General features: G+C 53.3%; 1 protein-coding gene across 6 annotated transcripts; it reads right to left on the bottom strand.

Annotated features, from left to right (window-relative positions):
* Positions 1–4,422: 4,422 nt before the first annotated feature.
* Positions 4,423–23,219, bottom strand: FGFR4 (fibroblast growth factor receptor 4). Of its 6 annotated transcripts, none has more exons than XM_066272293.1 (18): positions 22,843–23,003; positions 20,140–20,282; positions 19,253–19,516; positions 19,085–19,165; positions 18,805–18,971; positions 17,865–17,988; positions 17,148–17,338; positions 16,895–17,033; positions 16,359–16,552; positions 16,108–16,253; positions 15,898–16,019; positions 14,151–14,261; positions 13,872–14,062; positions 13,395–13,517; positions 13,243–13,313; positions 12,872–13,009; positions 12,479–12,584; positions 4,423–4,629 (listed from the first exon to the last, which is right to left on the bottom strand). In XM_066272293.1, the coding sequence occupies exons 2-18, from the start codon at positions 20,228–20,230 to the stop codon at positions 4,576–4,578; spliced, it is 2,313 nt and encodes a 770-aa protein (XP_066128390.1). In that variant the 5' UTR covers positions 20,231–20,282; positions 22,843–23,003; the 3' UTR covers positions 4,423–4,575. The 6 variants fall into 6 exon arrangements, with proteins under 6 accessions (XP_066128390.1, XP_066128392.1, XP_066128389.1 ...); XM_066272292.1 differs by lacking the exons at positions 4,423–4,629; positions 22,843–23,003 and adding exons at positions 11,669–12,376; positions 23,125–23,219; XM_066272291.1 differs by lacking the exon at positions 4,423–4,629 and adding an exon at positions 11,669–12,376 and having other exon boundaries at positions 22,888–23,010.
* Between the last annotated feature and the right edge of the window lie 355 nt (positions 23,220–23,574).

Here is a 23,574-nt window from a genome sequence, read left to right as displayed (position 1 = left end):
AATAACAGAGGGAGGACTTTAGCCAGGATGGTCAGGAGAGGCCACTCTGAGGAGGTGACCTTTGTTCTGACAGGTTCTAGGTATTTTTGCCATAAGCATCTTTCTGTAAACATCTTTGCCACACACATTTTTGCCACACAGCTAATTGACCATAGGTAATCTTGTTGTAAAGTGTTAAATAAAAAACCCTGGCTGGGTAGCTCAGTCAGTTGGTTAGAGCATCGTCCTAATACACCAAGGTTGTGGGTTCAATTCCCTGATCAGGGCACATACAAGAATCAACCAATGAATGTATAAATAAGTGGAACCACAAATAGATATGTTCTTTTTCTCTCTCTGTCTCTCCTCCTTCCTCTCTCTCTCTAAAGTCAATCAATAAATTTTAAAAAAAATTATTGATTGATTTTAGAGAGGAAGAAAGAGAGAGAGAGAGAGAGAAACATTGAATTGTTGTTCCACTCATATATGGATTCATTGGTTGTTTCCTATCTGTGCCCTGGCCAGGGATTGAACCCACAAAGTTTGCATATTGGGATGATGCTCTAACCAAATGAGCCACCTGGCTAGACAATAAATTTTTTTTAAAATATATTTTTAAAATTATTTTTATTTATTCATTCATTTTAGAGGAGAGAGAGAGAGAGAGAGAGAGAGAGAGAGAGAGAGAGAGAAGAGGGGAGAAGCAGGAAACATCAACTTCCATATGTGCCTTGACCGGGCAAGCCCAGGGTTTTGAACCAGCAACCTCAGCGTTCCAGGTCGACGCTCAATCCATTGCGCCACCACAGGTCAGGCCAGACAATAAATTTTTAAAAAGAATAAAATCGAGGCCCTGGCCGGTTGGCTCAGTGGTAGAGCGTCGGCCTGGCGTGCAGAAGTCCTGGGTTTGATTCCCGGCCAGGGCACACAGGAGAAGCGCCCATCTGTTTCTCCACCCCTCCCCCTCTTCTTCCTCTCAGTTTCTCTCTTCGCCTACCACAGCCAAGGCTCCATTGGAGCAAAGTTTGCCCGCGCGCGCGCGTGCTGAGGATGGCTCTGTGGCCTCTGCCTCAGGCGCTAGAATGGCTCTGATTGCGGCAGAGCGACACCCCAGATGGGCAGAGCATTGCCCCCTGGTGGGCATGCTGGGTGGATCCTGGTCCGGCGCATGCGGGAGTCTGTCTGACTGCCTCCCCATTTCCGGCTTCAGAAAAATACAAAAAAAAAAAAAAAAAGAATAAAATTGAGCCTGACCAGGCAGTGGTGCAGTGGATAGAGCGTCGGACTGGGATGCAGAGGACCCAGGTTTGAGACCCCGAGGTCCCCAGCTTGAGTGCGGGCTCATCTGGTTTGAGCAAAAAGCCCACCAGCTTGAACCCAAGGTCGCTGGCTCCAGCAAGGGGTTACTCGGTTTGCTGAAGGCCCGCGCGGTCAAGGCACATATGAGAAAGCAATCAATGAACAACTAAGGTTTTGCAACGCGCAATGAAAAACTAATGATTGATGCTTCTCATCTCTCTCTGTTCCTGTCTGTCTGTCCCTGTCTATCCCTCTCTCTGACTCACTCTCTGTCTCTGTAAAAAAACAAACAAACAAAAAGAATAAAATCACGACTGACCAGGCAGTGGCGCAGTGGATAGAGCGTCGGACTGGGATGTGGAGGACCCAGGTTCAAGACCTCGAGGTCTCCAGCTTGAGCACCGGCTCATCTGGTTTGAGCAAGGCTCACCAGCTTGAGCCCAAGGTTGAGCAAGGGGCCACTCCGTCTGCTGAAGGCCCCTGGTCAAGGCATATATGAGAAATCAACTGGTGAACAACTAAGGAGTCACAACCAAGAATTGATGTTTTTCATCTCTCCCTTCCTGTCTGTCTGTCCATATCTGTCCCTCTCTCTGATTCTCTCCATCTCTGCCACAAAATAAAATAAAATAAAATAAAATAAAATAAAATAAAATAAAATCGCCTGACCTGTGGTGGCGCAATGGATCAAGCCTCGACCTGGAATGCTGAGGTCGCCCATTCAAAACTCTGGGCTTGCCTGGTCAAGGCACATATGGGAGTTGATGCTTCCTGCCTCTCCCCCCTTCTCTCTCTCTCTTTCTCTCTCTTCCCTAAAATGAATAAATAAATAAAAATAATTAAAGAAAAAAGAATAAAATAACACAAAAAAGGAGAGACATTAAAAAGGATATAATGGAGCCCTGGCCGGTTGGCTCAGGGGTAGAGCATCGGCCTGGCGTGCAGGAGTCCCGGGTTCGATTCCTGGCCAGGGCACACAGGAGAAACGCCCATCTGCTTCTCCATCCCTCCCCCTCTCCTTCTTCTCTGTCTCTCTCTTCCCCTCCCGCAGCCAAGGCTCCATTGGAGCAAAGTTTGCCCGGGCGCTGAGGATGGCTCTGTGGCCTCTGCCTCAGGTGCTAGAATGACTCTGAGCCCCAGATGGGCAGAGCATCGCCCCCTGGTGGGCATGCTGGGTGGATCCTGGTCAGGCGCATGCGGGAGTCTGTCTGACTGCCTCCCCATTTCCGGCTTCAGAAAAATACAAAAAAATAAAAAATAATTAAAAAAAGGATATAATGAAATATGAAAAATTCATCACAAAATTGAAAAAACTTGCAAAAAATGAAAACATATTGTCTTTGAAGTCATTCATTTGTAGTATTACATGTAGCTTTTTTTTTTACATGTGTTGTTTTTAAAAAAGATTTTGTTTAATGATTTTGTTATCAACTTTAGAGAGAGAGAAGGGGGAGGAGAAGCAGGAAGCATCAATCTGTATATGTGCCTTGACCAGGCAAGCCCAGGGTTTTGAATTGTTGACCTCTGTATTCCAGGTCACTGGTTTGAAACTTTGAGCTTGCTAGGTCAAGGCATATATGAGAAGCAACTATAAGTTGATGCTTTCCACTTCTTCCTCCCACCTTCTCTCTCTAAAATCAATAAATAAAATCTTTTTAAAAAATAGCTTGATCAGGCGGTAGCGCAGTGGATAAAGCGTCGGACTGGGATGCAGAGGACCCAGGTTCGAGACCCCGAGGTCGCCAGCTTGAGCGCGGGCTCATCTGGTTTGAGCAAAAGCCCACCAGCTTGAACCCAAGGTTGCTGGTTTCAGCAAGGGGCTACTTGGTCTGCTGAAGGCCCACCCATGGTCAAGGCACATATGAGAAAGCAATCAATGAACAACTAAGGTGTTGCAACGCGCAATGAAAAACTAATGATTGATGCTTCTCATCTCTCTCCGTTCCTGTCTGTCTGTCCCTGTCTATCCTTCTCTCTGACTCATTCTCTGTCTCTGTAAAAAATAAAAAAATAATAATAATAAAAAGAAGCCCTGGCCGGTTGGCTCAGCGGTAGAGCGTCGGCCTGGCGTGCGGGGGACCCGGGTTCGATTCCCGGCCAGGGCACACAGGAGAAGCGCCCATCTGCTTCTCCACCCCCTCCCCCTCCTTCCTCTCTGTCTCTCTCTTCCCCTCCTGCAGCCAAGGCTCCATTGGAGCAAAGATGGCCCGGGCGCTGGGGATGGCTCCTTGGCCTCTGCCCCAGGCGCTAGAGTGGCTCTGGTCGCTCATGGCAGAGCGACGCCCCGGAGGGGCAGAGCATCGCCCCTGGTGGGCGTGCCAGGTGGATCCCGGTCGGGCACATGCGGGAGTCTGTCTGACTGTCTCTCCCCGTTTCCAGCTTCAGAAAAATACAAAAAAAAAAAAAAGCAATCAATGAACAACTAAGGTGTCGCAACGAAAAACTGATGATTGATGCTTCTCATCTCTCTCCGTTCCTGTCTGTCTGTCCCTGTGTATCCCTCTCTCTGATTCTCTGTCTGTCCCTGTAAAACAAAACAAAACAAAACAAAAAAAAACTTAAAAAATAAAAGAGAAGTGACAGTGAGAACTTCATCCATGGAGAATGGAACCAAACTGACAACTAGCTTCAATACATTGTCTGCTGAATGTAAACCAAACTTGTTAACCAGTTGTTAATGCTTGCGGCAAAGACATTCACAGCAAACATGTTTATGGCAAAAAAAAAACAAAAACTGGACACAGTCCTGACACCCAGCCAGAAGAACCAGGGACTAGCATTCCAGGCAGGCAGGGACCTGCAAGTGCTAAGGCCCTGAGGTTTGCCTGAGCTCGAGGATGGTGGAAAAACAGGAAGGTCACCGGGGCTGGAGACTAGGTGGGGGAGGGGTGTGCAGGGAGTTTTGGGAGTGGGCAGGGTCAGCTCAGGCTGTGAAGAGTGGGCCTAGATTCCAGTTTGAGTTGGTGCGTGAGGTGGCAGGAGGGCAATCTGCTGCGTAGAGTGCTGGGCCTCAGAGGCTCCAAAGCTGGCTCTGGGCAGTCTGAAGTTTCGGGGCCAGGAAGCTTTGGAAGCTGGTGTGTACTCAAAGGGCATACTTTTTTTTTTTAAAGTTTATTTATTATTTTTTATTTATTTATTCGCTTTTAGAGAGGAGAGACAGGGGGAGAGAGAGACAGAGGAGAGAGATACAGAGAGAGAGAAGTGGGGAGGAGCTGGAAGCATCAACTCCCATATGTGCCTTGACCAGGCAAGCCCAGGGTTTCTAACCAGTGACCTCAGCATTTCCAGGTCGACGCTTTATCCACTGCGCCACCACAGGTCAGGCCATACTTTTCTTCTCTGGTATTTTTTCTGGAAAAAAATTTCAAATTTTTGTAAATAAGTAATGCATGTACTAGGTACAAAAATATAAAAAGAAACAAAGGTCCCCTCCCTCTCTGACTGTAGCCACTTAGTTCTCCCCAGAACCAACAATTGTCCTCAAGTGCCCACTGTCCCCAAGTGATTGCATCTTTACAGCCTTGGGCACAAATTTGACATAAGTGGGAGTGCACTATGTTCACACTGTTCACACCTTGAATTTTCTTTCTATTTTTAAACAATATTTTATTTATTGATTTTACAGAGAGAGGAGAGAGGGAACTAGAAGTATCAACTCATAGTTGCTTCACTTTAGTTGTTCGTTGCTTGCATGTTGCATGTGCCTTGACCGGGCAAGCCCAGGGTTTTGAACCCATGGGACCTCAGTGTTCCAGGTCAGTGCTCTATCAACTGTGCCACTACAGGGCAGGCACACTTCGAATTTTTTTCTCAGTGGTGTGAGTTGATAGAATTTCCTGCCAATGCACTCAGAACAGCCCCCTTATGAAGGCTCTAGAGCTGTCCTGTCAATATAGCCTTTTTTTTTTTTTTTTTTTTTTTTTTTGACAGAGAGACAGAGAGAGGGACAGATAGGGACAGACAGGCCAGAAGGGAGAGAGATGAGAAACATCAAGTCTTTGTTGCGGCACCTTAGTTGTTCATTGATTGCTTTCTTATATGTGCCTTGACTGGAGGGCTACAGTAGACCGATCAACCCCTTGTTCAAGCCAGCGACCTTGGGCTCAAGCTGATGAGCCTTGCTCAAACCAGATGAGCCCGTGCTCAAGCTGGCGACATCGGGGTTTTGAACCTGGGTCCTCTGCATCCCAGTCCGACACAATTCACTGCGCCACCACCTGGTCAAGAAATACACAGCTCTTTAAATCAACACTTAGCCAACCTGCAGTGGCGCAGTGGCTAAAGTGTCGACCTGGAACACTAAAGTCACTGGTTTGAAACCCCAGGCTTGCCTGGTCAAGGCATATATAGGATTTGATGTTTTCTGTTCCTCCCCCTGCTCTCTCTCTGTCTCTCTTTCCCCCTACCTCTCTAAAATGAATAAATAAAATTAAAAAAATAAATTAATATTTAAATTAATGCCTGAATGGTAGTGGTGCAGTGGATAGAGTTTCAACCCAGGACCCCAGTTTGAAGCCCCAAGGTCACCATAGCACAGACTTGGCAGCTTGAGCGTGAAATCATGTCACTGGCTTGAGCCCAAAGGTCCCTGGCTTGAGCCTAAGGTCACTGACTTGAGCCTAAGGTTGCTGGCTTGAGCCTAAGGTCGCTGGCTTGAGCCTAAGGTCACTGACTTGAGCCTAAGGTTGCTGGCTTGAGCCTAAGGTCGCTGGCTTGAGCCTAAGGTCACTGACTTGAGCCTAAGGTCGCTGGCTTGAGCCTAAGGTTGCTGGCTTGGGCCTAAGGTCGCTGGCTTGAGCAAGGGGTCACTGGCTTTGCTAGAGTCTTCTGGTCAAGGCATGTATGAGAAGCAATCAATATACAAGTAAAGTGAAGCAACTACAAGTAGATGTTTCTAATCTCTCTTTCCCCCTCCCCTTCCTGTCTCTTTCTTTTTTATTTTTTATTTTTATTTTTTGTATTTTTCCGAAGCCAGAAACAGGGAAGCAGTCAGACAGACTCCCGCATGCGCCCGACCGGGATCCACCTGGCACGCCCACCAGGGGGCGATGCTCTGCCCCTCCGGGGCGTCGCTCTGTTGCGACCAGAGCCACTCTAGCGCCTGGGGCCGAGGCCAAGGAGCCATCCCCAGCGCCCGGGCCATCTTTGCTCCAATGGAGCCTCGCTGTGGGAGGGGAAGAGAGAGACAGAGAGGAAGGAGAGGGGGAGGGATGGAGAAGCAGATGGGCGCGTCTCCTGTGTGCCCTGGTCGGGAATCGAACCCGGGACTTCTACACGCCAGGCCGACGCTCCACCACTGAGCCAGCCGGCCAGGGCCCAATCATTAGTTTTTCATTGTGCGTTGCAACACCTTAGTTGTTCATTGATTGCTTTCTCATATGTGCCTTGATCACGGGCCTTCAGCAGACCGAGTAGCCCCTTGCTGGAGCCAGCGACCTTGGGTTCATGCTGGTGGGCTTTTGCTCAAACCAGATGAGCCCACGCTCAAGTTGGCGACCTCAGGGTCTTGAACCCAGGTCCTCTGCATCCCAGTCCGACGCTCTATCCACTGCGCCACCGCCTGGTCAGGCCTGTCTCTTTCTTTAAAAAAAAAAAATTAATTACAATAATCAATTCCTCAATTGCATGAGCCACATTTCAAGCACTCAAGAACTACATGTAGCTCTGCGTCGGAGAGCACAGATATAGAACATTTCCATCATTGCAGAAAATTCTACTGGACCATGTTGCTCTAGAGAATTCCAAGCCAAAAGGAAAAAAGAGTTCCCAGCCATGCATCATGTAGGTCTCCAGGGGCTGCTTCGAAGGGGACAGAAGCTCAGCTGTGTTGGTAAAGCCCTTAGCACATGCAATAATAACAATCTGTCCCCCCAGAATCCAAGATTCACCCCTCTCTGAAGGGTCTAGAGTTGTGCTGTCCAATAGAGGTCTTGATGTTTCAGCCCTGCCAGGCAACCCTCCACTCCTGGGACCTGATTTCCTCGGGGCCTCAGCTGTGGAAGGAAAAGGAGCCTCACTGTCTCCAGTGAGGTCATTCAGTCATTTGACAAGCCTCAGGGTGGTGTACTCTGAACTGACTGGGCCTGTACTCTTAGAGATGAAGCCCAGAAGGCCCCTGCCCTGGGCAGGACAGAGACATAAATGGGTCCTTCCAGTCATGGTTGGAGGTGGAATGTCAATGCTGTGCCTCGAGGTCAGCCTGGCCTTCCTGGAGGGGGCCATAACTGAGCTGAGACCTGAAGGGTACAGGTATGGCCTGGAGAGCTGTATGGAGCCCACAATCATACCCTGTGGTCAGCTGGCGAGGTCAGTAGGACCAGGTCAGGCTAGGCCCAAAGTACCAGCACAAGACTTCACACTGGCACTGGGGGCCGGAAGGGGCTGGCGCTGTGGAATGTGAGCAGTGCTGGGCTGGAGAGGGTATGGGGGAAGGCTCGGAGTTCAGCTGTTGGTGATTTCACGCCTCCTCCTCAGCCACTTCTTGGAGACAGGCCCCAGCCTAGGGGCCCAGGTGCCAAAGAAGGTCAGATTTCGGCAGCAAGAGAATAAAAGGAGATTTCCTCTGGAGGGGAGCCCTCTCCCCGAAAGAGAGCTGCAGCTGCCTCCCTCTGGGAATAGGCTAAATCCTACAGCAGGTGGAGGGCTGGAAGGGGTCTCCTATCCCGCTTGGGTCAGGCGTGGGGGAATGGGCAGGCAGTGCAGTCAAGTGTGCACACCTGAGTGTCTGTTCCTGGCAGTGGGTCTCCTTTGTCCCTTCATTCAACACTTTACTGCCCCTCAGTTCTGCCAGGTTGCGACCCTGGGTGGGGTTTGGGAGACAAGGACAGTGACCACTAAACTGGGTCAGAGGCCTTAAAGCTGGGGGGAGGAGAACATGCAGGAAGACTAGGAAAATGGGGACATTTCCCCTGGTGAGCTGAGAGTGGGTGCTGGGGGTTGTTTTTCATTGAAAACCTTTTTGCTGCCTGACCTGTGGTGGCGCAGTGGATAAAGCGTTGACCTGGAACACTGAGGTCGCCGGTTTGAAACCCTGCACTTGTCTGGTCAAGGCACATATGGGAGTTGATCCTTCCTGCTCCTCCTTCTTCTCTCTCTCTCTCTCTCTCTCTCTCTCACTCTCTCTCCTCTCTAAAAAATGAATAAATTAAAAAAAATTAAAAAGAAAGAAAACCTTTTTGCTATTGGAGTTTTTGTTGCATTGTTTCAACCTTGAATATGTAATGCCTCTGCAAAAATCTTTGTTCTGTGGCCGCAGACCAGCAGCTGTACTCCCTGGGAATGTGTTACAAATGCAAGTTTTCAGGCTTTGCCGTCTCAGACCTACTCAGTACGAGATTCTGGAGTGGGACCAGCAGTCTAGGGCCTCCAGGTGATTCAGAAATATGCTAAGTGCTCAAGACTGATTCAAAATCCATCCAAGCAGCACAGGCTTTCTGGTGCTCTCCTTGCAGGAAGGAGACCGTAAGAGTGTCCCCTTCCACAATACTGAATGTCTCCAAATAGGGGTCTCAGCTTGAAGTGGGGCTCAACCTGAGATGGTCTGGAGGAGGCCACCCGGAGAAATGAGGTTTGAATGACATGTAAAAGGTGAGGAGAGCTTGACCAGGTGAGGGGGGAGGAGTGTTCCCCAGAAAGAAACAGCCCATATAAGGGCCCTGAGGTGACAGGGACCAAAGGCCATGGGCTGGAGCCCAAAATTCTGGTCCAGCACATCTGTGCTTGGGCTTCCTGAATGTCCATTCACTTGTGTGTGTGGACATTTCATTAACAGAAGTCCCTGTTTCTGCACACCCAGAGCCTCCTGAGTCCTTGGAAAGGCAGGGCCACTGGGGCTGTGGGAATGAGCTCTGCAGTGGGACAGGACACCTACTCCTGTGGGACCTGGCCCAGTCACTGCCTCCTTCTGAGCCTCAGTTGCCCTTGTCTGGGCCACAGGACAGGAATGCCTTGCTCCTATTAGGGCTGCCTGGAGGAGGGAATAAGATCCCAGCAGTCTGGCCTGGGGCCTTTCCCCTCTAATCTAGTTGTTGACAGAACACTTAGAACACTCTCCAGGCGTGGCAGCATTCTTGAGTTTCAGGCTCAGAGGGTAAGTCTGGTCAAAGCATAGCTCCCACACTGTGGACCACCTGACCCTCCTTCCGGGCAGCCTCCTGTCTCTGAGTTCTGGCTCCTGTGACTGGGCTCAGTGGCTATCTGTCTATCTGTTGCTCCCACTAGATCCCTGACTGACACACTAAGCCAGCAAGTGGCAGAGTCTGGAGGTGACCAATGCTTTCACTAGACTCCTGAGGCCAGTGTCTGGGGCTCGGAAGCCACTCAAACCCAGGCTGACCAAGGGACCCAGGCTCCAGCTGCTGCCATGCTGCCCAGAACAGGCTGGGGGAGGATGACAGGCAGCTGGGCCTGCACGGGAATTAGCAGCATCTGTCTCACTCTTACACACAACATCAGGAATGTGGAAGGGCCCCCGCAAGCGTGTGCCTGCCAGCGAGGTGGGCAGGGAGGAACACAGGGCAGGCAGCTGAACCCCTCACGGCCCCTGAGACTTACTAGGCAGCAGCTGCCCCTGTCACTCTGAGTGACCCAGCTCTGGCCTCCCATGTGTGTAGGACCCACTGGGAACCGGGGGTGGGGATTCACTCAGCTCCTTCTTTCTAGCACCATCCTTGTGACCCTGGGTCTGTGGCATCCCTCAGTATCTCTACCATTAAATGAGAATAATATTTATCTGGTGAGGCTGTGGGGAGGGAGAACAGTGGGTGCTGAGCTCGACAGGGCACTGGGTTCCTGGTGGGGAAGTGGAGAACGGGGGCTCTTTCCTCACTCCCTTGTCCTTACATACTACCCTCACCAACCCTTTCCTTCCTGTGTGGGCTCTGAGGGACCTGCCTCTCCTGTGATTGGCTGGGTTGATGAAGGACATAGTCACTGACCAGTGACAGCCAGGGGGAGACTTTGGTTTGGAAGTGGGGCTCAGTCAGAAAGTTTAGGGGCTCCAGGGAGCCAGTTTGGGATCCTTGAGTGCAGGAGGTACATAAGCCAAAAGTTGCTTTAGGAAACTGCCTCTGGAGCTACCTGCAGAGGAATGTGAACCAAAGGGATCTTGGGCTGGAGGGGGACAACAGGCTGCTGCAAAGCCCAAGCTCTAGTTTTCAGTGAAGCACTCAGCATAACCCACGTGAAATTTGTCCCAAACCTAAGCCCAGAGGTGAGCATCAGAGGCAGGGCAGGAGCACCCCACTCATAATGGTGAAAGAAGTGACCGTCAGAGGTGACGGAATTGGCCTCGGGACACTGGAAATGTTAGGCTTTGAACCTCCTGGCTACAAGTCTGCTGTTCTTTCTACCTTCTTTGGGAATGGGGTTCCTGAAAGAACGCGGCTGGCAATGATTCTGATTTCTGGTCAGTGCCTTCTCTGATATGGTGGAGCCTGGGGGGAGGTGAGTAGTTCAGTTTGGGACATAGTGAGTCAGAGAGGCAGAGCTGGGGTATGAGGAGACCCAAAGCAAGGAAGAAGCCTAACTATGAGTTCCAGGGTGGGCCCCGCTCCAAATTCTTATATCCATTTCCTTTGACCGTGCACATATTTCCAGTGGTCACCTGGTGGGAGGCCATGGCAGCCGATCCACGTGATTCCCACAAAGGGTCTGTGCCGGTTGGGTAGTCCTGAGCTAGGACAGGGCAGGGAAGAGCCAGGCACTGGGTCAGGCACCCCAACCTCACTGTCAGGGGAGCAGCTTGTAGCCCCTGTGATGGAACCCAGGAAAGTTCCAGTCTCAGAGTCCTGGGAGGCTGATCCCTTCTACCCCCCAAAGGGCATCGGGGAACAGGACCCTGAGGGCTCCCTAGGGAAGGACCAAGCAGGCAGGGACAGCTGCAGCCCAGCTGGGAGTTTGGCAGTCAGATGCTGCTGGGGTCTGGGGCGGCTCTGCCGGTGAGCTCCCAGCCTGAGCGGCAGAGCGTGGGAGCAGGCGGCAGCCTCCAAACTGGGTTTTGGGCTTTCATGCTGTGTTAACAGTCAGCTTGGTTACATGCGGAGCAGATGGGGGAGGAGTGCTGCTGGCTGCCGGCTCCCCTGGCAACAGCCCCTGGTCATGCGTGTGCACAGAGTAGAGGAGTCCTGCCTGGTGGATGGTGCTGAGTGGACTCCTCTGTCCATCAGCGTTCCTTCACACTATCACATAACAAGATGGTGCCAGGAAGGGACAGACCGAGACAGAGGTGCACACCAGCTTCTTGGTCCACCCTGGGCAGCTAGAGGACGATGTGAACCCCAGGCCGGGCACAGAGCCCTCAGTCAGCCTGCCACCCAGGCAGACCTCCCAGCTTGGGCATCCTACAACCCTGATTCCCCTCCATCGGATGCAAAGACATCAGGCACTGGGAGATTTATTTCAAAAAAAAAAAATAATTTATAAAAGGCCATTTGCTTCTGTGTTTTCTGCAGGCTTCTACCTCAGCTATGAGCACAGGGGCAAATACTCCTACCACCAAGGAGCTGGGACAAACAGCAGAGGGGACGTGAGGGAGGTCTGGGGAAGAGGTTCAGAGGCTCAAGATCTCTCTTGGTGAAGGGCAGCAGGGAGACGTGGGACAGTCTTGCAGCCAGGTCCAGCCAAACCCCTGGAACCAGGACCAAGCACCAAGGCCCAGGAAGCCCAAGAGAGCCCCACATCCAGGTTATTAGACTGCTGGGCCATGACTCCCAGGGCAGGGCCTGGACTCGAGACCGGGGTTGAATTCTGGGTTAGAAGCCGAAGGTCACAGCTGGAAGCCTCAACTAAGGGCCCCAGGACAAAGGACAGACCTCCCCAAAGCACAACCAAAGATCTAGGACAGCAGTCTGAAGTTGGACTGGGGCTGCCAAGGTCAAGCACCACCAAGTTGCAGCAGAGCCAGGAGGCCCAAGGCTACTGGCTATCCTGCCCACACAGCCTTGTGCCCTACTCAAGTCTGCACACCAGGAAAGAGGAAGGAGCTGGGCCCCAGTGGCAGGGGGTCGTGGCTGAAGACAGAGTCACTGGAGGAGCAAGTGCTGCTGGCATCCCCGCCAGTCGGGGAGTAGGGTCCAAAGGTCAGGCGGAGGTCCAGGTACTGAGGGAACAGTGCTGGTGGTCAGCCCTGAGAGTTGGTTCCCATGCAGCCCAGAGGGGAGTGGGCAAAGAGAGAGGTCACAGCATATGAGAGGAACAGTACCTCCTCAGAGATGGCCAGCAAGACCTTGTCCAGTGCCTCCACCAGCTGTTTGAAAGTGGGCCTCTGGGAGGGAGCCGCATGCCAGCACTCACGCATCAGCCCATACCTGGGAGGGGGGGCAGAGTCAGAAGGACCCACAGGCCTGAGTGAAGGGAGGGCCTCATGGCCCTGGGCAGAGCAGCTGGGTCAAGAGGAGGGGTCTAATGTGGGTGGGTGGGGCCATTCAGTGAAAGGGCACAGAAGGCAGGCCAGGACTTCCCCACTGGGCCTGGGCCAAGGAGGTAGCAGGAATCAGTGAGCTGGAGCTGACCACTCCCCAGGGCCAGGCCCTGAGGCCAAGTCAGAGCAGAAGAGGAAGAATGGAAAGTGGGGGAGAGTGGATTAAGGCCTCACAGCTCTGGAGGGCAGTTCGGGGGCCGGTCCATCCGATGCCCCTCCCGCAGCAGTGAGAACAGTTCCTCCACAGGGATGCCAGGGTACGGGGAGCCCCCAAGGGTGAAGATCTCCCACAGTAGGATCCCAAATGACCACCTGGAGGCAGGATCAGGACTCAGCAGGGCACAGCTTCACACCCTGCTCCTGGGGCTGGGACGGGGGACCCTGTGGGCATGATCTACCAAGGGGAGTAGGGATCGGGGCCTTTTGTGGAGTCTGGTCTCACTTAAGTCCCAGGGCTATATGACCTTGGGTAAGAGCTTTGCCTTTTCTGTGGGGTAGGACAACAATCCTGGCAGATGCTCTGGACCCCACCTTCCAGGACTCACACGTCACTCTGGTGTGTATAGACTCGGTCAAACAAGGCCTCCGGTGCCATCCACTTGACAGGCAGGCGTCCCTGGAAGGGAGAGGAAGGGGCATTGGTTAAAGTCCTACAGGTCACGCCCACGCCCTCCCAGCTCTGCTCTGCCTCCCTCACATTGCTTGTTTTCTTGTAGTAGTCAATGTGATGGACACCACGAGCCAGTCCAAAGTCAGCAATCTTCATCACATTGTCCTCTGTCACCAGCACGTTGCGAGCAGCCAGGTCCCGATGAATGCACTGGGGATAGGGCAGGGGAGTTAGGTTCATTAGGACACAGCACCTCACAGTAACTTTGGCAGGTAGGGATCATCCCCATTTTACAGATGGGGAAGTCAGAATTCAGAGGGGAGACTGCACAGTCCAACTTCTGGGCCCTCACATCCTCATGTGGGCTCTCCCTGCCCTGCACATAGGTTCAGGACTGTGTGAGGACGAATGGGTTGTGCACTGTCAGCTGCACATGGAAAGGGTGGGTATGGAAGGACTGAGGATAATGAAAAGGGGACAGACGGAGAAGTTGGAGACACTGAATGCCAGGGGCATAAAGATTTGGGGATGGGAGCGGCCCAGAGTGCTGCCCACTGCCCACACCTTCCGAGACTCTAGGTACTGCATGCCTCGAGCCACCTGGTAGGCACAGGAGACTAGGGCTGGGAAGGAGAGTGGCCCCTCGTTGCTCCAGGGCCCGTCAGGGCTGAGGTCAGGGCCTGGGGGGCGCCGGGCCCGCAGGAACTCCCGCAGGTTTCCCTTGGCAGCACACTCCACAATCACGTACAGGGGCCCTGCGAAGTGAGGGAGACAGGGAGATGGGGCTTGCTGAGGCTGTGCTCTGGGCTCCAACCATCCCACCCTGGGCCCACCTCGCCCCACCTTCTTGGGTGCAGACACCCAGCAGGTTGATAATATTTTTGTGTCGACCAATCAGCTTCATCACCTCCATCTCGGAGACTAGGTCTGCCAAGTCTTTGTCAGAGGCGTTGTCTGCAAAGGCGACAGCCAGGGTGACTAACCGAGGCAGGCTGTGGGGTAGGGGACAGGACACAAAGTGCTAGACCAGAAGTCAGGAGGGTTTGGGCCTGAGTCCCCACTAGGATCTGTGGCCTTGAAAAAGTCACCTAACCTCTCGGAACCTTGGGATCCTCTTGTATGAAATAAAACAATAGATCACACCCTACTTCTTCTCATCAGAGCAATTGTGAGGATGCAACAAGACCAGGATCTAGAAGAGGTAGAGCAGCAGTGAGGGGACTAGTAAAAGAGGGGAAGAGCTCAGAGCAGGAAGGAGGCTTGTCTGCGGGGCTTGGCACCAGTCCCTGAATGGGGTGAGAGTGCCTGGGGGCAGGAAGCAGGCTGGCGCCCTGAGGTCTGTCTGACCAGGGATTGGTGTCCATCTGGCCTGGGAATTCAGGGAGCCACTGTGGAGCACAGCTGGGGGAGGCCTGGAAGGCTTCGGAGCGGAGCGGGGGCTAGGCCTCCAGGTGACCTGTGGCCCTGGGCCAATGACATTCCCTCCCTACCAGACCTCACAATGCACATTTCTCAATCCTTGCTTTTGGGAAGTGCCAGGTGGCCCCAGCTGTGCAAAGAGGGCTGGGGCTGGAGAACCATCGAGTATTTTGGGCCGCTCTTTTTATTTTTTTTTTATATATTTAAAAAAATTTAATTGATTGATTTTAAGAGAGAGAGGAATGAGGAGAGAAAAAGAAACATCAATTTGTTGTTTTACTTGTTTACGCATTCATTGGTTGATTCTTTTTTTTTTTTTTTTTTTTTTTTTAAAAGAGACAGAGAGAGGGATAGATAGGGACAGACAGACAGGAATGGAGAGATGAGAAGCATCAATCATTAGTTTTTTGTTGTGACACCTTAGTTGTTCATTGATTGCTTTCTCATATGTGCCACAGCAGACTGAGTAACCCCTTGCTCAAGCCAGCGACCTTGAGTCCAAGCTGGTGAGCTTTTGCTCAAACTAAAGGAACTCGCGCTCAAGCTAGCAACTTCGGGGTCTTGAACCTGGGTCCTCCGCATCCCAGTCCGACACTCTATCCACTGCGCCACTGCCTGGTCAGGCTCATTGGTTGATTCTTGTATGTGCCCTGACTGGGGATTGAACCCACAACCTTGGTATATTGTGATGACACTCTAACCAACCGAACTACCAGGTTAGGGCTGGGCTACTCTTGTAGAGGGGGTTGGGACTGAATTTAAACAGAAAGTCTGTTCTAGACACATCAGGACAGGCCTGAGAAGGCCCGGGGGAGGCTGGGGTGTGATTCAGGGGGAATGAGGTGGAGGCCTATAAGGCTAACAAGGTTACTGGAGGCCAAGGCTTACATGGGCCAGGGTGGACAGGAGGTATCAAACTCCAGTCACCCCCAATCCTTATAGTCACCATCATCCCAGTGGGTAATATTTTATGCTCTAGGCACTTTCCATGAATCTTGGGCTCAAGAGGTAGGGACATGTGAGGAAACAGGCTTAGAAGTGACTTGCCAGAGTCAGCAGCAGAGCTGGGCCCCAGGCCCAAGGGTGGGGTCTCACGGCCTCCCCTGGCTCCCAGTGCTCACCTGACAGCAGCACGAGCCCCTTCTGTTAGTCCCCAGGCTGCTATACTCACCCTTGAGCATTTTGACGGCCACGGTGTTGGCTTGGTCAGGCTGGGCTGGGTCCATGCCTAAGGCCTCTGCACGCACAACCTGCCCGAAGCAACCCTCTCCCAGGGGCTTCCCAAGCACCAGCCTAGAAATGGAGAAAGCTGATGTCTCAGCCATCTGGGCATCTTTCCTGCCTGGAGAGTGCATCTACACCCTCCCTCTGCACGGTGTACCTGTCCCGGGGGAACTCCCACAGCGGGTCCAGAGGGAGGTCGAGACTCACGAGGCCAGGGAGCAAGGGGGGGCCACTGGAGGAGAGATGGACGCCCCGTACCAGGGACAAACTTGACTTGGCTGAGGAGCCCGACTCCAGGGAAAACTGCAAAGTGGGAGACTTGGTTGGCCTGTTGGCACTGAGCTGTGGTGGGATGACAGCAGGCTGAGAGCCTCATTGTGGGATGGAGGGGTGGGGAAGACATGATACCTGTCGGGCCAGAGGGAAGCGGGATAACTTCTGCACTGTGGCAGGCTGCCGGGGGTGCCGGCCGTGCAGCACCTGCCCGTGATACAGGCCCGCCAACAGCAGCAACACCACTAAAGCCAGAGAGCCCGATGTGTACAGGATGATGTCTGTGTATCTGGCATCAGGCGCTATTGCTGTCCATGTGAGGTCCTCCTCTGTCCGCAGACACACACATATACAGAACTGACTAGTCAGTGGTCAGATGGCTGGCCCTATGCCATCTAACTCAGGTCCTCACAGATCCCAACACACACAGATGCACACACTAAGAAAGCTGCAATTACACCCAGTCCCACATAGCCCTGGGTCACACTGACAGTCACAGGCTGACATGCAGAGGGACTACTACATGCAAAATCCACCAACACTCAAAACCACATGCCATGTCCCAAGCTTAGATTCCACAGGCCAGGGGAAAATGTCCACCCAGCAGGTCACAGCCCAGTGCTGGATCAGAGAGGGGGCCGCAGCTTCTCCTGGTCCCCTCAGGTGCTCACCCGGCAGCACAGTGAGCCAGGCTGACTGGTAGGAGAGGCCAATGGAGTTGCCTGCCAGACAGGTGTATTCGCCTGCGTCCTCGGCCGACACATTACGAAGGTATAGGACCTCCACCTCTGAGCTATTTATGTCTGTTGTCTGGGTATGGGAGAGACATTCAGGGGTCACAGCAGGGCTTGGGGTCACACTGTGGCCACCCTCCACCCACACGGGAGAAGGGTAGAGAGGGCTCAGGCACCACAGGGGCTGGACCTTCAAGACTTGCACGTAGGGAAAGCCATCAGCACCAAAGCTGCTGCCGTTGATAACGATGTGCTTCAGCCACTGGATGTGGGGCTGGGCGTCACTATACACCTTGCACAGCAGCTCCACATCGCTGCCCACCACTGCTGTGGTGTTGGCTGGGAGCCCTGCCTGCAGGATGGGCCGGTGCGGGGACCGCTCTGGGGGCCAGGCCAGGCCGTCAACCCTGACCAGCGGCACCCACAGAAGCATCCTGGTCACCTGCCTCGAACCTTCCCCCAGCTCAAGGGAAGGACCTTCCTGATGTGCAACTCAGACCCTGTCTGTCTCCTGCTTACCCTGCTTAAACCTTAGAGGCTCTCTGTTGCCTTTGGGGCCAAGTACAACTTCTCAGTCTAGCATTCAAGACTCTCTCTAGCTTGACTCCCCACTGACACGCCACACCCCAGGCATATACCTCCCCCAACAGATGCATTGTATTCTTTATACCTAATGCCTTTACTCAGCCTGAGCCCTCTCCTCGATGTCCTTCCCACTCTTCTTCGTGGCTGACCCCCTCCTCCAGCCCGTTTCCCACTGGGCTCCCCTCAGACCTGGCAGGACACTTTGAACAGCCTGAGTGAGTCACCTAAGACTGAGTCCATGTTGCCCGCCAGACTGGGCCCCACCTGAGGGCAAGGTCGAGGCTCCTACCCCCCACACTGCCTTGTCTGCCTGTCCGCTCACCCAGCACATCCAGCAGATAGCTATAGCGGATGCTGCCCACTGAATTCTCCACGAGGCAGGTGTATGTGCCACGATCTGAGGGTACCACGCTTTCCATCACCAGACTCCAGTGCTGATGGCGCAGCTGTGGGGAAGAGCAGTGTCCATGAGGGGCCACCAACCCATGCCCATCAGGAGAGTAGAGTGGGGAAAGGACAGCCAAGACCAGGGACTTTGGGACAAAGACTCCAAGAAATGTCTGAGCACTGAGTTTTAGCTTGGCCTCTTCCTGGCTGTGCCACCTCAAGCCAGTCTTTGCCCTCTGAGTCTCAGCTTCCTCATTACATCCTGGAGCTAACCCTTCAGGGGCTCACCATGAGAATGAGCTGCCCAAACTTACTGATGCCCATCAGTGATCCTTCCCCCTTTACAAATGAAGTCACGTAAGACAAGGCTAAGTCACTTGTCAGAGAGTGGCAGAGCAAAAACTTGAACCAGCTGTCCAAGTCCACAGCCTAGTGTTCCTTCTGGGGCCACCCTGGCCTTCTTTTTTTTTTTTAGGTGAGAGGAGGGGAGACAGAGAGATAGACTCCCACATGTGCCCTGACTGGGATCCACCTGGCAACCCCTGCCTGGGACCAATGCTTGAATTAACCAAGCTCCTCAGTGCCTGGGGCCAATGCTCAGACCAATTGAGTCACTGACTGCAGGAGGGGAAGAGGGAAAGAAAGGAGAGGGAGAAGGGTGGAGAAGCAGATGGTTGCTTCTCCTGTGTGCCCTGACTAGGAATCGAACCCGGGACATCCATATACCGGGCCAATGCTCTATCCACTGAGCAAGGCGGCCAGGGCCATGGCCTTCTTCATTAGAGAAGAAACTAGGGCGTTGATTTATAGGTATGAGAGGGCTGGTGGTGGAGTGAAAGTGGAGAAGCAGATGGCCTTGGGACCTGGAGACTCACCCGAACGCCCCCAATGCGATGCTCCCCGTGAAAGTCTTGTCCGTCTTTGAGCCAGCGGATGGTGGGTGTGGGGCTGCCTGCAGCTGGGCAGCGGAACCTGACGGTGTTCCCAGCAGGCACTGCATGCAGCTTCTTCTCCATGCGCTGGGGGTGTGTCCAGTAGGGTGCTGGAGGGGAAAGGAGGAGTTAATACCCCCAATGACTACCTGCTTCCCCACAGATCTCTTCTCAGGGACCAGCTGGGAGGTATGGAAATGAGTCCTTGAGGACTTATACTGACCATGCTGTGGATAAACGTGCCTATTCGAAGGGTCACTGTGGGACTTGGGATCCTCATCACCATTGCTGAAGGTGAAGGAGTCTATGTCAGGGACAGAGGAAGGTATCTGAGTTCCAGGACAGGGAGAGTCTCCGTAAGCACACCTTAGCCCCTGCCAGATCCTCTTACCATCCATAACCAAGGTGACATTGTGCAGGACAAGCATGGAGCCTCGTGCTAAACAGAGGTAGCCACCAGCATCCTCTGGTAGGAAGCTGGCGATCTCCAAGCGGCCCCTCCAGCCTCGTACTCGGCCAGCAGGTGCCAGGCGAGTGCCCTCCTTGTACCAGTGGCCACCACGCTCAGCCTGCCCACAGCATAACTGCACATGCTGTCCAAGGGTCACGGTCAGCTCCTGTTCTTGCTGCTCTGGGCTCGGGGCCAGGCAGGGCTCTATGGGCCAAAGTAGAAGTCAGTGAGCCCCACAGCCACAGCTGAGGCATTCCCCGCACATGGAGAGCATGCTATCCATGCAGGGCACAAGCACCTCAGACACATGCTGGATACCTGCTGCCCCTCGACACATGCAACCACATGCTACAGATGCTACATGCAGGGAAAGGCCATGCCTCTGATGTACATCACACACACAGTGTGGAGCACACCTTCTGGGCTGGACATGACACTATCCAAGACACAGACACACACACACACACGGCTCATGCTATAGGGCACATTACCCTCATACTACATATACCACACATGCTGCCTGGGCCTCTCAAGCCACACGCATAGTGCACAGAACATACATACACACGCCCGCACACAGCCAAGGGGCTCACCACCAGCTCTGCAGCCCAGCTCAGGGCCCTAGGCCCTGCAAAGCCAGTCCTCTCTCATGGACACAGAAATAGGTGGATGCTTTCTGGGAGCCAGACACTGAGTCTCAATGGTTGGGCCCTGTCTTGCTGCCATCTCCCCAGGGCATGGTCCAGGCTTCTCTCCAGCTTGGCTCAGCCCCCTCTTGGTGCCCATTCCTCCCACCCTACCTCCCTCTTCCACCTTAAAAGTCATACCCAGCTCCATTTCCTCAGAGGCCTCAAAGGACAATGCTGGAGCCCAAGGCACCCTCAGGAGGACCCCCAACAGGACCAACAGCAGCTGCATTTTCTTCCTGTTGCTCACGGGACCCAGGCAGGGCTTCCCACAGATGGCCTTCCTGAAACAAGGAGGGAGAAGAGCTCCTATTTCCCATGCACCTTGGCTGGTGCAATTCCCCTGTTTTGCAGATGGGGAAACTGAGACAGGAAATGTCCGGCCACTTGTCCAAGCCCCCCGCCAGGCAGCCACAGGGCAGACTGGAAGCAGGCCTGCTGTTGCAGAGCCCACGGCTGTCCCACAGTAGGTTGTGCAGGGGGAGGAGGAGGGCTTCCTGCTCTCCACATATCCTGCTGAGACCTTGGCACAAGTTCATAGAAAGGGCAGTTTTGGGATTCTTTCCTTGGAGGCAAGCAGAGAATGGAGACATATCTTCTGCTAGCTCTTAGCACACATAACTTATTATTATTTTATTTTTTGCTGAATAAATGAATTTATTTCTAAAGAGTGAAAAAAAAATCTGAAATACAAGGCCAAACTTCAACATCTGGATGTTATCTGATCTGATCCCTACTACTTATTAGCATTGCTAACATTTCCATGACAGCTTTGGATACCTCTGGTGGCGGGGTGCTTACTACTAACAAGGCAGCACACTCCATGGCTAGCAGCTCTCCCTCATTCCTTTTTTTTATTTATAAATAAATTTTTATTAATTTTAATGGGGTGACATCAATAAATCAGGGTACATATATATTCAAAGAAAACATGTCCAGGTTATCTTGTCCTTCAATTATGTTGCATACCCATCACCCAGAGTCAGATTGTCCTCCCTCACCTTCTATCTAGTTTTCTTTGTGCCCCTTCCCCTCCCTCTTCCCCTCTCCCTCCTTCCCTACCACCCCCCCCCCCCGTAACCATCACCCAAAGTCCAATTGTCTTCCGAGCTCTCCCTCATTCTGAACCAGGACAGCATCCTGGGGATATCTCTGCTTTTTATGCCCCCACAACTCCATCTGAGGCAATGCAGGCTCTTGTAAAGAATGTAGCCTCTGGTGTCTCACAGAGCCAAGTTCAAATCCTGGCTCTTACCAACTTGCACATCCCTGGCCCTGTCTGGTGGCTGGCCTCACAGGACTGCTTTGAGAATAAAGAGGATGTATGCAGGGGCTGGATACATAAAAAGTTGGAATGGTCTCTTCCCTGTCCCCTCCACATAACTGTCACCCTGGGTCTGTTCTCAGTCAGTCAGCTCCAGTTCCTGTCAGGTGTGATGTACCAGGCTACCCCATCTAGTTAACCTCTTCAAGTGCTATCAAGGATGTCTCCTTTTCCTCAAAGGAACACTCAAACCAACATAAGTTGGGGCAAAGGGAGGGGGACCAGTGTGGTGCCACGGACCTACTGGCATTACCCACGGCTGGATAACAGTCTAGTAGCATTGGTGTCTCTGGATCTACCTTGCCCAGGAAGCCCACCACACCCTCTCTCTTCAGTCATAGCCTCCTGTCCAACTCTGGCTCTAAGGCAGGGGGCACTTAGCTTGTTCTGGGCAAAGTATTGTCTCCCTTTTCCCTGGGCTGCCCTTTCATCTGGCCATCCCTTCTCCTCACTCCTGCTCCACTTCCATTCCACTCTGGCTCCTAAATCCCTCTCCAATGACATCCCTGCCCCTGCCTGGACCAAGGGCAGGCCATGACTCTCTCCAGCATGGACCTGTGCAAATGTCTCCCTGCGCTCTCCAGCAGGGCTTTACAAATGACAAGTCTGCCATGTCACCCCCTTCCTACCAGCTTAGAAGCCCCTAATGTATGCCTGTGTCCAGTGGGATTCAGTTTGTGCAATATCCTTGGCCTCCCTCCCTGCCTAGGCCAATCTGTGGCATTATAGTCTGTCCCTTTAGCATCTTCAGCAGTGAGGCCACTGGCTTTTAAACTGGGCACATCTCTCTTGCCCATACCTCTGTGACCCCATTCCCCTTTTCCACCTGGCTCAGATGCCACTCTCTCTCTACTCATCCCCAGTTTCTGTGGTCACTACTCTAAAATATCCCCACCCTCCCTCTGCAGGGAGCACAGCTCTCTGGTTCCACAGCTTCGGTTCAGAGTGGGGTGGGGAGGTCTGTGGATGTTATTTTCACCTCCAGGCTACCCTGACCTCAGCCAGCACCTCAGGGTCCTTAGTAGGGTCACATGCGGACATGCGGCCTAAAGGCCTGACTTTGGCACCAGGCAGTCTTTGGTTTCTTTTCAAATCCCTATATTCAAGCGCTGGGCAAAGAACTGCAACTCTTAGAGCCTCAGCTTTCTCATCTCCACTACGTGTGCACAGACGCTCCGGGAGCTGAGGGACAGGCGCGCTCTTCCTCCTCCACCCCTACCCCGCCACCCTGGGGGGAGGTGCGAGTCGGCGGGTCCCCAGTGGGAGCTGCAGAGACAGCCTGCCCGCTCCCGCCCCAGTGGGCAATGAGTAACCAGCTCCGCGGCCAGGGTGCTCTTTGGACGGAGCGGGACAAAAGGCCCTGTGTGCGCTGCGGGTTACTGATTTACCGTCCCTCCACCCTCCTGCTGATCGGACGCCCGCGTCCTCAGTGCTGGGAAGGGGCAATTCCCGAAGCCCCACCGCCGCTCGCCCCCTGGCGGCTGGGAGCGAAGCCTGGGTCCGCCCCCGGTCGGGCTCACCTGGAGCCTCTGCGGGCCAGCTCCCGGCACAGAGTCCCAGCTCACCTGGGTCCTCCGCGACCCGCGTCCTAGCTCCTGTCAGCCCCGACCCCTGAGCCCAGCCCAGACCGCGGACTCAGCCAGGGCGCTCCTTCGCCTGGGGCCGCAAAGCTAGGAATGCACCGGAGAAAGCAGCGTGGCTGCAGGCGGCCCAGAGCCCCGCCCACCTCGGGACCCCGCCCCTCCTGGACCAGCTCTATCCTGACAGCGGCGTAGCTTCGGGTGGCACAGAATCCCACCCACCTGGAGACCAGTCCTTGAACTCTACAATGCGGAGCGACCTACTGATCAGCTCAGATCCAGGGCCCCGCTCCAGCCTGCCGCACACCTCCCTAAACTCCGCCTCTTCTGCCCCACCCAGGCCACGCTGCGAAGGTCTCTAGTCCATGCTCTGCCTTCTGCTTGTCACCCCTTGGGGAACAAGACCCAGCAGTCCTGACCCTCCCGTCTCTGCAGACCTTGGCCAGTTTGGGCTCCTCTTTCTTCTGTGTAATGGCCAAGTAGTGGCTAACACAGCGCCTCTGTCCATGCCCATCCAGTCTCTACCCTCCCTTCAGAGTGATAATTAAAATACGAATACTGTATGTATTTTTTTTAAATTTTTTAAATTTGTTTTTTTATTTTATTTTTTTACAGAGACAGAGAGTGAGTTAGAGAGAGGGATAGACAGGGTCAGACAGACAGGAACGGAGA

The sequence above is a fragment of the Saccopteryx bilineata genome, chromosome 4 (assembly GCF_036850765.1).
Source record: "Saccopteryx bilineata isolate mSacBil1 chromosome 4, mSacBil1_pri_phased_curated, whole genome shotgun sequence".
In the NCBI taxonomy this organism is placed as follows: domain Eukaryota; kingdom Metazoa; phylum Chordata; class Mammalia; order Chiroptera; family Emballonuridae; genus Saccopteryx; species Saccopteryx bilineata.
Note: the sequence above shows the minus strand (reverse complement) of the source record. Positions and strands in the feature narration are given on the sequence as shown.

Coding starts and splice junctions, on each gene's coding strand:
- FGFR4 (XM_066272292.1), bottom strand. CDS start 20,230: ATGCAGCTGCTGTTGGTCCTGTTGGGGGTCCTCCTGAGGGTGCCTTGG. Junction 19,517..20,139: donor CTCTGAGGAAATGGAGCTGG/GTATGACTTTTA, acceptor TTTGGCCCATAG/AGCCCTGCCTGGCCCCGAGC. Junction 17,989..18,804: donor ATCGCATTGGGGGCGTTCGG/GTGAGTCTCCAG, acceptor TCTTCCCCACAG/CTGCGCCATCAGCACTGGAG.